This window comes from Tyto alba, unplaced genomic scaffold, assembly GCF_018691265.1.
Source record: "Tyto alba isolate M040663 unplaced genomic scaffold, T.alba_DEE_v4.0 Super-Scaffold_13, whole genome shotgun sequence".
Lineage (NCBI taxonomy): Eukaryota > Metazoa > Chordata > Aves > Strigiformes > Tytonidae > Tyto > Tyto alba.
The window spans coordinates 1,738,908-1,751,089 of record NW_024881275.1 but is presented as its reverse complement, the minus strand read 5'-3'; the positions used below and the strand labels follow the sequence as shown (position 1 = coordinate 1,751,089).

General features: G+C 34.9%; 1 protein-coding gene across 5 annotated transcripts in view; it reads right to left on the bottom strand.

Moving 5' to 3' along the window:
- Positions 1-12,182, bottom strand: part of KIAA0825 (KIAA0825 ortholog) — a 252,615-nt gene that overhangs the window by 139,345 nt on the left and 101,088 nt on the right. For all 5 annotated transcript variants that reach the window (XM_032993075.2, XM_032993074.2, XM_032993078.2 and 2 more), the window contains 2 exons: positions 7,053-7,163; positions 1,797-1,936 (listed from right to left, as the gene is read on the bottom strand). In XM_032993075.2, coding sequence (XP_032848966.1) covers positions 1,797-1,936; positions 7,053-7,163 — 251 coding nt within the window. The remainder of the gene's footprint in view (positions 1-1,796; positions 1,937-7,052; positions 7,164-12,182) is intronic.

Below are 12,182 nucleotides of genomic sequence, written 5' to 3'. Positions count from 1 at the left end.
CATTCCTTTTTCTGTTGTACATCATTAACTTGGTGCTACCACCTCTTCTTCTTAAATAAAAGTATACGTGAGGCCCAAGGACTGACTGAAGGCCTCGGATGTGCCTTGTTGATGATTTCTCAGTGACCTTTGTCTTATCTCTTATTGGTAAACGGTGAGGTGTCTGTTGACTGATGAGGTTCCCTTGGATATTAATGCTGCGTTGGGCCAGTGTAATTCAACAAAGAAATTGTTTTTTGCTTTATTATGTAAATAATAAGTCCTGCTTCCTGGAAATAAAGAATGTCAAATGAGAGGTCACAGACTGATCTGCTGGCATGTTGTGCATTTAAAGCAAGTCTAGCAGAAATCCTCAGAGTTCACTTTCACCTCTCCTGTTTCCATATCAGCGTTTGCTGGATTCAGTAACTCATATTGTGCAAGCACTACTTTCTTTGTTCCTCTATTATTTGTTGCTTGTCAAAATAATTCATTTCTATTTCATATCCATGGATGATAAAGCAATTCTGGTAAAAAATTCCACCAAGAAAATTGCAAAACAGTTTGTTTTGTCTGGGTACATAATTCTGTAACTTTGTATAAGAATAAAGAATACAATAATTTTATCATTAGATAATTAACCCTACTGAAATTAATTTAGCAGATATGGATCATCGCAGGTTTCAACTTTATCTAAACTGAAAGTGTATTCATACCAATATTGTAATTACAATCATAAAGTTTGTGTAAATAGCACATTTTCTAATTCCAGGTAGCATATATTTTCCCCGAAGCTCAAGAGGTCGGTCAGTCAATAGATTAATACGTTCTGTCACTTAATACCTGTGATAATTTAAGCAGCTAGTAAAATTCAAGGTAAGAATATGATCCTGAAAAAAACATTTGTCAGTCTTTGTAAGACATGACAGGTATTTGAATAGGCAAGTGGATGCAGTGCAGCTCTCGAAAGATGCATGACAGAAGTGGAAGCAGTGTTGTACCTCTGACAAATGTTAGACCACTTTAAAGTGACAGAACTAAATTATGTTATATCTAATATTATGTGGACCCAACAGTTTTGGGGTTTTTTTCTAAGAAGGAAGAATTCTTTTGCTAAAGAAAGATAGAAACTGAGACTCTCGTTCACCTTTACTGCAAAATTATGTCAAACAGGTGATCACACCACTAGCTTTTCAACAATCTGATTATTTGATCCCAAAGCTATTAAAAGGAAAGATGTGATAAAGTTTATTGCTTCAAACACAATAATAGCAGAATGAAAAGAAAACCTTGTAGGGCCATTCTTTCATTTGTTCTACTTTCATAATGGCATCAATGAGAGTATTAACATGAGGAAGCATATAAATGCACTTCTAGAGTGCCTACAGTGACAAACTTATAATAACTTAAACAAAACCTCTAAGAAGCTTTTCACAGTTGAAACATAATTTTGAAAGTGGTCTTTCAGACTACTAATCCACACTTTTCAAAATCTGTGTAAAGCAGTCCTGGTATCAAAGCTCTGTTAAGTTCAAATTCATTTTGACTCCTTTGCATTTACAATAGCAGCCTATTTTATCAAATTGTAGACTGCTTTAAAACTACGAATACTCAGATTGACTGCAAAACATTCTCATTTAAAAAGCAATGATTTTTTCTGTCTTTTTACACATTCAAGAAGTGTCCTACTGATAACTGAATGGCTACTGAAAGCCCCAAAAAATTGTTGACAGCCCTCCTTCAGTATTTAAGTAATTAAAAATTAATTTATGTTTCTCACTGATAGTCTTATAAGGATTGACAGTATAAATACTTACTTGAACTTCTCAGTAAAATTTTCACTAAGAGACAATCATGATGTAGCAATGTTTCCAAAAGCAAGTTCAAATTGCAGTACGGCTGGGATAAGAGCAGTTTCAGCTGACCCTGGGCTGCCATTTCTCTGGCTGATGGAGTCCTTTCAAAATGTAAGATAAAGACAGAATAATGTAGTTAATTTATCTATGAAATTAATATCCTTAAAGTGCAGATGTAATGCTAACTCCCTTAAATGTCAATTCCTCCCAGATTACTCTGAAAACGCTTTCATGCTTGCTTACTTTAAGGCAGCTCAGGGAAAGAATTACATTTAATCTCAACTAGCTAAAAGCAAATTAACATTTGGTAGTCTGCCAAAGTTATAACTGATACAAAGCAACCTTACTTATCTCTTTCATGGAACCATGTTTGCCTTGTTCTACCAGGCAAAAAGGATTATTTTTGTTTTTTGTGCTTGAATAAATTTAAGACTATTATTCGTTAGTTCACTATTACATTAATTGTTTAGTAAGAGCTCTGAATTGTCCTTGATGAAGTATATGAAGCACTTAACTATAAAAACAGAGGATGTTCAAAGGGGCTGCACAATTCCATATTAAGTTGACCAATTCTTACACATCCAGAAAAGTCCACCTGAAATATTAGACTGGTTGGATAAGTGCTTGGCCAGCAGGGAGAGGTGAGAAAGCACAGTACAAATTCATTTGCTTTTAAGGTGACTGCAGTTTGTTTTCTGTTTGCAGTTTCCATGTTCTGCAAAAGTTTAGGTTTCCAAACAAAAATATTTTAGGGCTTCCTCTGAACTCAGCCAATGACCCAACATCAACTGTTGAACTTACACTGGAGCAATAAAATTAAACAACAATAGCAACAAAAAATAATCTTGTCCTACAAGATGTTTATCAACCATTGTATTTACTATTTTCTTCCCCTTGAAACATTTTAAAAAGTTTTCAAAATTGGGTTGTTGGTAGTTTTTTTTCCTTGAGAGCTTAATTTTTCATTATTTTGAAGGTTTTAAAATGAAACTTCAACTGATGCTATCCATTGTACTTATTCATTTTGGCTACAAGTTTATACAACAATAGCTGCTAACCGTGAAAGGTTAGGCACCACATATGTAAAATTTTATGCACATAAATTTTACATGCATTGGCGTAAAAACCACATATGCACTGACGCATTGACTATGCAGGCATAAACATTATCTGCCAGTACACACACACCTTCAGCATCAGTTAAAGCCTTCTTCATCAGGAGCTACATTTTCCTGTCAGAGAAGAGCTAAAATGGGTTCAGACGGCTGTTCTAACGGAGGGGAACTCCTCCGTTGAGTCGCACACTTCCACGACTCAGCCAAGTGTGCCACCACCCAATTCTGCTTGTATGCATGAAAAAAAACCACAGATGACTGCATAAAAACTCTGCTGTTCAGTCCAGGTTGCTAAATAGACAATACACCTAATTCCAACCTACACAGCCTGGGGAGGGAAATCTCAGCTGGTACACTCCTCCAGTTGAGTCCCTCACATGTGTGTAGGTTTCCACTGTCAGAAGAGCAGTATGCCACATACCTTAAAGGGCGACCTTGAAGTAACTTAAGCAAACCAAGATCCCATAACCTCATTTCCCAGCAGGACTTCTACATCACACTGCTATGTCAAAACTTCACAGTTAGTACAGTAATAGTCATCTTAATGACCTCTGCCTCTGGGATTTTAACAGTAAAGCAAACACCTATGAGTTGATAAGCAACATGCCGTGAAAATTTATGTACAGCCTTTGTGAGTTTCATCTGGTACATTATATGTAATCACTGATAATGTAGCATTAGCTTGACAATTGTATATTTGTATATAAGAATATACTGGATTCTAATAAAATTTATAAAAAATATACACTTAATAGTTATCAAAAATATACACTCAAATCTTGATAGAACTTGCAGCCAAAGTAACTATTCCCTATTTAAAACACATATTGCATTCAAACTTTCAACATTAGGGCTTTGTATTCTTAATAGTATTATCTTAATTTCTGTGTGTTCAAGATTAGTTATATATATCTATAAACTCTAATGCATGTTAAGAACTAACCAGTAGCTTGCAATTCAAGTTTAAATTAAAACAGTTACTATATTCACACTAGAATTAGTGCTGTGGCTGAGAGTAAACTCAACATTTCACTAATTCAGATGAAATACATGGGCCAGTCTGATTTTCTTTCTCCCTTGAACGACACATTATCACCTCTACCAAGGTCACTCATTGCCTTCAAACTCTAAGAAAAGGGACAAATATGGTCAATTAGATTTATGAAGGATAATATTTTAAATGACTTTAGAAATAAATGCCATTTTTAGAATATTTGAGTTGAAATAAAACTTGTCTGTCATTGACCAGATGGGAAGTTATCATGTTGTAATATACACCAGTTCTTGGCTCTTTAAGCCTCTTGCAAATTGAAATGTACAATGGTGTGACTCACTTGGAGGAAAAATAAAATATAGCAGACATTCCCTACAGCCATGAAGCTAGCACCAATAAATGCACTGAGAAGTTTTGTAACGTGCATATGGAGAGGCATATGTTCTCCCATCCTCGTAGCTCAGTACTAGTGAAAATAAGACTAGCCTCATAAAAAGTGACAAAAGGTGAAGTACATATAAATATCACACATATAAATGTTCAGTTTTGTACAGTAAAAGAAAAAAATCAGAACCCTGATTTGCAAATGGTATGATTATAAATCCCAAATGAAGCAAAGAATGAATCGCAATTACCACTAAAGGAACTGTAATACAAATGATCAGTAATTATTTAGTTTGATAACCAACTATGTTATTTTGGTTAGTATCCAAGATAGAAAAAAAGAAAACCTCAAATGATAAGTTCAAGATTTTATAAGACAAATAAACATTAACGCTAATTTATGTTAACAACATTGACAAAGATGTTGAAGTCAAAAGAAAACAGACTGTAGCCATTTTTCCACATGAAAAATAATGTAGTAAATCTGGTTAAATAGTGAAATTGTAAACAAAATAATTTCAGGAACTAGCAAAACTTTCTCTTGAAATATCAATCTTAGGAAGGGCAAATAATAGGTGCATTTTTTCCAGGTTGAAGTCTTCAGTTAAAAATTAGGTGGCCACAGCTGGGAGGTGTAAAATGGCCTCTGCTTCCAATTTTGTTATGCATAGTGAAGATACATATTTTTATTAAATGTAAGAAGTGGAAACATAGAACAATCCAGGAGGAAGTAGGATGCTCTAAAAAACAGTTTTCTGCAGTACTTAAACATAATGTGTATTGTTGATAATCTAAATGCAATATTTCAAGAAAGAAAATCTTCCATGACATAAATATGCAGTGTAAAACCTATAACAAAATTAGAACACCTCAGAATATAACCCTCAAATTATTTCATTACATACAGAGTCTTTCACTGTTTTCTTCTGAACAGGTGAAAAGTGTGTTGTTAAACAAAAACAGTAAATATTTTACCAACATAATTCACTAATTATCACCAGGACAGTACACATGGCTTTATATATATGGACCATCCTCACACAGCTACACTAACTATATCTTCTTAGAGGTGTGCTTTCTTTGGACCCATTTTCCCATTTGGTGGTCAAAGAGATGTATATTTTCTCACCTTTCATTCAGGGAAAGTATATGAATGCTGGATAGCTCTGGAATAGTTTTCTGCTATTTATTCAAGACAAATCTGTCCTAAATAGCACCTGTAAAATCTTAATTCCACCTCAAAAAGGAGAATTATGTCAGAATGAAAGAGTACCAGCATTTGCTTTACATACTTTAATGCAGAAGAGAGTACTCACTTTGTGAAGTCATCTTCCAAAACTCATAATTCACGACATAATTCACATTTTGAGTACTGGCCTTGGATGAGGGCATCAAAAAGCTTACAGTCTTTTCTACAATGAGTCTTTAATGAAGCATAAATTTTCCCAGAAATAGAGAAGATCCCTTTTTAAGTGATCATGCAGTCATTCCCTCTCCTATATCCCCGCCTTCTCCTCTCCTTTTTCTCCACCCATGCATAACTTATAAAAGCCACCGACAAATTTCCTCGAAGCCCAACTGAGAGGTAAAAACACATAATCTTTCAATCTTTAGAAAAACTTAAAATTACTGTTTCAAGCAGGGAAAAGGATATATTTTGAATTCAGCAGTTACTCGCTCTGGCATTTTGGTTAGCCAGCCACACAACTCAGCCTCAGCCCCGGCACCTCCCGGCTCTGGCTCCGCAGGTACTGGAGGCGCCGGCGAAGGAGATAACTACTACTGACATGGAGGTAGGGGTGAGGGCTTGTGTGGGGTGATCTGCAGGCTTTGTGTCGTAGGGACAAAATCATAGGGAAGACACGGGGATGTACGAGGCACAAGATACTGCGTGTGTAAGGTAAGAGGTAATGAACCCACAGCACATTGGTCACCAATGGGTCACCAGGGGTCACCACTCATGATAACGTGTTCCTCCAAAATATAAAAATACTTTCTCAGAAAACACAATAACAACTCTCAGAAGCAGCTCTTCATGAAGCTGGAGAGTGAAAATCTCTCAGGAAATAACTTTTGAAGAGGAGGAGGAGGTGAAGGGGTTAGGAGAGGATCTACACTGGTGTGGGAGTGCTTCAGGTTCAAAATTAGAAAGGGAATGACAGCACAGCTGGTAGCATATGTCTCATATGTAACTTGTCATTATATGCAGTGACACAGAAAAAGAAATTAAGCTTTTGCCTCTAATCATGCAGTAATCTCCCAAAAAATCAACTACGACCAAGCAGCATATTTTTCAATGAGTTATTTATATATCGAACCTTTTTTTTTAACCAGCCATCATAAACAGAGGCATACATTCTTTATCTCCCCTTTAATTATAAGTCTTTCAAAACAGCAACTGTGCTGAACTACACTATTGTCAAGAGCTATATACTCTTTAATTAAAGCAAGAAAATCTCACAGATAATTCAAATATCAAACATAATGAATATACTAGCAAAAAGCTGCACAGTGCACTGCTTTCAGCATGACCTTTCTAACAGATCCTTAAAGTTTAAACATTAGGGAAATCTGCAATTAGTTTTAAAAATGTTTCTGTGGTTTTTAAATCAGAATATTAATTAACATTTATTAAGCTATACTCTTTTCAAAATGTTGTAACAGTATTTGATTAATATTGACTATCTGGTGATTCTTTTACTACAATCAACTTTTGATACTCACTTAGGTAAGGAAGAACAGGATGATGGTATGCAAAATAACCAGTGTAATGGATGATAAAACACCTTTGAAAAATCTTGAGGAAGATGTTCATCAGAATTGTTCAGAAATGTCCTGAAAAAAACCAAATACTTCTGAATTACATGGAAGACTGAAAATCCCTTCAGATCACTAGCACTAAATATATATATGAGGAGAAGACAGAAAATCCCCTAAGATACTAATGTATGTATGCATACATATAATTGCAAATTTATTTATCTTATGAACTGTTAAAAATGTCATTCTGTATCTTATTTACTTTTACTTGCTATCTAGCACTGTTAATACTGTTAAAGCAGTTTTCTCCATATTTTTACTCCCATACAGTATGTTTTCAAACTATGAAAATACATTGAGTAAGCAAATTGCTCTTCAGTCATTCATTTCTATAGCTCTGTTCTTTCTACATAATACATGTATCATATTATCAATACTTCTATCATAAGTAAAATACAATTTGAAATGATAGTGGATCTCTTTTGAATAACATGCAAGTACAAATACACTTTGGATTAAACTGGACAAAAATTTGAACCAGAAGCTCAGACAATTACTGGTTTATGAGAGAGAGAATACTGGTTGAAAAAAACACTCATTTCAAATATAAGAACTGGGGAAGAATTAGATAAGGTAGTTTTATGTAATTTCTGCATTACTTCTCTTACCCAAAGGATGTGAAAGGCAAAAATCAGATATGTCTAATCCACTAATACTAAAAATTAACTATTTTTATTAATTAATTATATTATATTATTATAAATACATACAACTATAGTTATGGGATTATAGAATTTAATGTTTGCATTTAAATATTATTTAATAATAAACAATAATAAATGTATTAGTATTTGTACAATTCAGTAGCAAGCACTAGGATGCAATAATGTGTGATAGGAATGGATGTTCCCCGGCCTCTTCCCTTTTTATTGTCTTTACACTGAATACAGTTCCAGCAGAGAGGAGATAGTCTGTTACATCCATCCTCCATTAACCATAATCAGTTATCACTTCTTTTGCACCTTACTTTTCAACTTACCTGGCTGTGAATTTTCCATCTTAATGACTTTCCTTCTTGGAAGCTTGTTTCCTTATGTATCATGGTTGGGATTTTCTAAGTTATATAAAGAAGGTAACTAACTTTAAAAATGCCACTTCTACAGAACCCATTTATGGAATATTTGTTTTAATTTCTGGAGTGATTCAATGTCATTCCCACTTTTGAGCCAGTACTCTTTCTATTGCAGTAAGAGTAGGACATTTAAAAATACCTCAGGAAAAGACATGTGGACTTCCTCAGGACAAGGCTGTCTTTTTACAAGACCTAAAAAAATCCGCTGCCAAGACATGGAAACAGTGAGAGTGGACCTAAATGTTTAAAACTGGAGACAGAATGGAAACTCATTGGAATACAGCCTTCAGGAACTCCTAACCTAAAAAGTAAAATCTCCTCTTTTCTTACTGGGTGCTTTGTCACCATGGTATTAATAGTATTTCTGTTTTGTTATTTAATTATTTCAAATTACTTTTAAACTCTTTTTCACAGCTGCATGTAAGTAATTTAGAAATGTGGCTTCGTGTCTATAAGGTCACTGTCTGCCTGTAAGACCCCAGATGAAAGAAGAGAGAATTACTCTTGTTCAACAAGAAAGACAGGTGTATAGCTTCTGAACTCCTCCAAAAGATAGTGTGATTTATTTGGAAATTAATTTTATTAATCAAATAAAATTAGTAGGAAGAATTGACTTCACACTTCAAAATGATCTTAAGTAAGCAATATCTGAGCAGAAGGATTAGCACATAGTGAATTTGTGCTCTTTTAATTCATGAAAACCTGAAGATTAAAAATAAAGCTGAGATTTCAATATAGATAAACAGATAACTTAAACTAGAAAATAATTATTTTAAAGACAGTAAGTTCAACACTGTGAGCAAATTAAAGAAAAAAAAAAATCTCGTGTCTCGTCTGCTGAAATATTTTTCTAATATAGCAAAGCATAGAGACAATTTCCTACAAGAAAGTCTCCTAAAGACAAGCATAGGACAGTCTTTTGGACTCTGAGGCTTATAACAAAACCACTACACAAATTTTTAAACTGAGATGGAGACAATCTGAGGGTTTTAAAGATTGTTTAAATATTAGAATAACTTAAAATACTATTAAAAATCAAGTGTCTAATGATAATACAATAATTCTGGTGCCAGCATTTCTCAGTGTCCACTGCTGGCTATGCAACTCTTGCCAGGAAAACCCAACTCTGTGCCAGACAGTTTAATTCAACTACTCTTGTGACAAAAGTATAATAATAGCTAGTAGGAAATTTGTTTTGACTACAAGTTATGTTAAAGCAGCTGACTATAGTCTCAAAGCAGTGGATAGCATCTGTGAAAGTATTTAATACCACAGCAAGATTCCAAGTTACAGTAGTTTTATTCTTCAGTAGAGTATGACAAGGTGAGAATTGATCTTGTAAGCCTCAGTGCAGGTGTGAAAAAATGAGATGCCAACAAGAGGCATCCTAATGGTATTTCCTTGTAGACTTTGAAGGATTTGGCTCTGTATAGGGAATAAACATGACTAAAAAGCAACTTCATGAATTATAACTCTTATATGTTCAAATTAAGAGAAATATTTTCAGTTTTTAAAACTGAATGACAGATTTTTACCCAATAGACAGCAATTTTACCAATCGAATCTCTAAATTCTTCTATCGGCATTCAAGTCATTCACCTGATTTCTTGTTGAGAAAGTAAGATATAGCAATTTGTAGTATGAAATCATAAAAAGGTGCATCCACCTTAGTCTTTATGATCTTCCCTAAGAGAAAGATTGTCATCTACTCAGTACAAAAGACTAAAAGACTAAAGAATATAGAAAAAAGCACAAGAATAGATCTGCTCCAACTTGGGCAGCCTTTAAGCTGGTGCAGAAGACAGTCTTTACTCTGAAGGCATATGTGGGTTTGTTGTACTGCACATTGCCAACCTCTTTCTCCTGAATAACCTATTTTGTAAAAAATAATGAATGAAGAACAGCACTGGATTCTCCTACAAAATCCACAAGGAGCATCGAAACTATTAGATCCACTGCACAAAACCCAGCTACTTGAACTGAGTAACTGACAACAGCCTCATCAGTCAGTAAGACTACGATGACTGGAAATTCTGAGGGATGAAAAGCATCAAGAAAAGAGCAACACCTGGTAGTTTTGAGGAGCATGTTGTGGAGACTGCTGTTGTCCAACAGCTTCCTCAACAACCAGAACAAAAGCAGACAGACAGAACATACATTTAGGGCATTGGCAGGTGACACAAAACTGGAGGAAGCAGGCACAGCACTCAATACAACAAACAGTAGAGTGCAAAGTCATAGATGACTGGGCCAACAGAAACTCACAAAGTTCACTGAGGTAAAGTGCAACTTTTTGCTCCAGCAACAGAATTATAATAAACTAGGCTAGGAACCGACTGTCTTAAGTACCAACCCTACCCAACCTCAAGCCTGAGGTTTTATGGCCAGTTGAGTGTTGAATAGAAGGCACATTCTCACTAGAAACAATGCAAACCACACACTGGGCTTGCATCAGCAGGAGTACGGCAAGCAAACTAAAGATAGAGGTTTGCTCCATCTACATGGTAACAGTTAAGTCTTACCTAGAATATTTTGCCCAGGTATCTGGCCTACGGCTCAAGTAAGATGTGAGAAAACTGGAAAGGACTAGACTGCATCATCTGTAACAAGAGACTGAGGGATCTAGGCTCTTTTACTCTGGTGAAGAGGTGGCTAACGTGTCAAGTCATCTAATGGCAGCCTACCACTACCCAAAGAGTAATTACAAAGACAATACTGACAAACTTTTCTCAGTGGGGGGCTGGTGTGATACAGCAAGTCACAGCCAGCAGCTTTGAAGGTTCAGTGCAGCTGTGGAAGAGGTTGTAAAATCTCAGTTCCTGGAGGTTTACATGGGTCAGCTAACACGGTCACATCTGCCTACTCTTGGTGATTGTCCTGCTTTGGGCAGGAGGTTGGACTAGATGACCTCCACCAGTCTTTTCCAACCAACACTTCTATTATGCTAGAGTTACTTCAGCAAGGCCAGAGGAAGTTGGAGGAAAATAAAACACAGAAAAATGAGTATTAAAAACTGATGACCCAAGATTCACAGATGAATTTAGGACTGGGTCTAAGTAGCCCTGTCATACAGAAAAGTGATTGCAGAATGCATGTTTGATCACAAAATTAGGAAGTAGAAAGCACATACCAGAATTGCTTTGTTTGAAGTTAAGGATATTATTAATTTTTCAGCATCCCTACTATTTTGTTGCATTTCAACAACATAATAAAGAATCTTGAATCACTTTAATTCCCTGGAAGCAATAGTTAATACAACATCTCTAGTAAGTTGGAAATGAGCCAGTCCTATTATTAGACAACCCCTGGAAAACAATGTTCTGTCATCACTGCTTTTATGATTACAGAAAACTTTCCCGAGCAGTCTAAAGATTAATTTAAACCTAGCCCCTGCAGGGAAATCTTCTAGTACCAAAAGAGAGCATGATAGATTTAAAAGAAAAATCTTTATTTCACTTTCAGTTAATTTTACCAAAGTTTTGAAAGATACAGAGCCAAGTTAACAGATGGAAATTTTTATTATACAGCTGTAATTGTATAGAGAACTGATGAAGGATTAGCATTCCTTTATAATCATGCATAACTTCTAAATTTGTTATTGAAAGATTCTTAATGTGATGAACTATGCACAACCTAGTAAATAATGGACCTAGGAATTCAGCATAAAATTCAGTACATGAAAGTGTTTCTAACTGGATATAGTTGTTCAAGGAGCTAATTTGGTAAATCTGTTTTTATTCTGTATTCCAGATACTGAGTTAGGTTACCTGACAAATATTGGCTGTAATGAAACATACAATATAGAAGAACTGTTTTGATAACAGAGTCTCACAGGTTTTGAAAATAAAAGTTCTGAATATGGAGTTCATAAAAAATATCCCTTTTTACTTACACAAAAACATGCATCATCTCTCTAACAATGTTTTTTAGTGTTAATATTATTTTTGAAACTATATAACAAA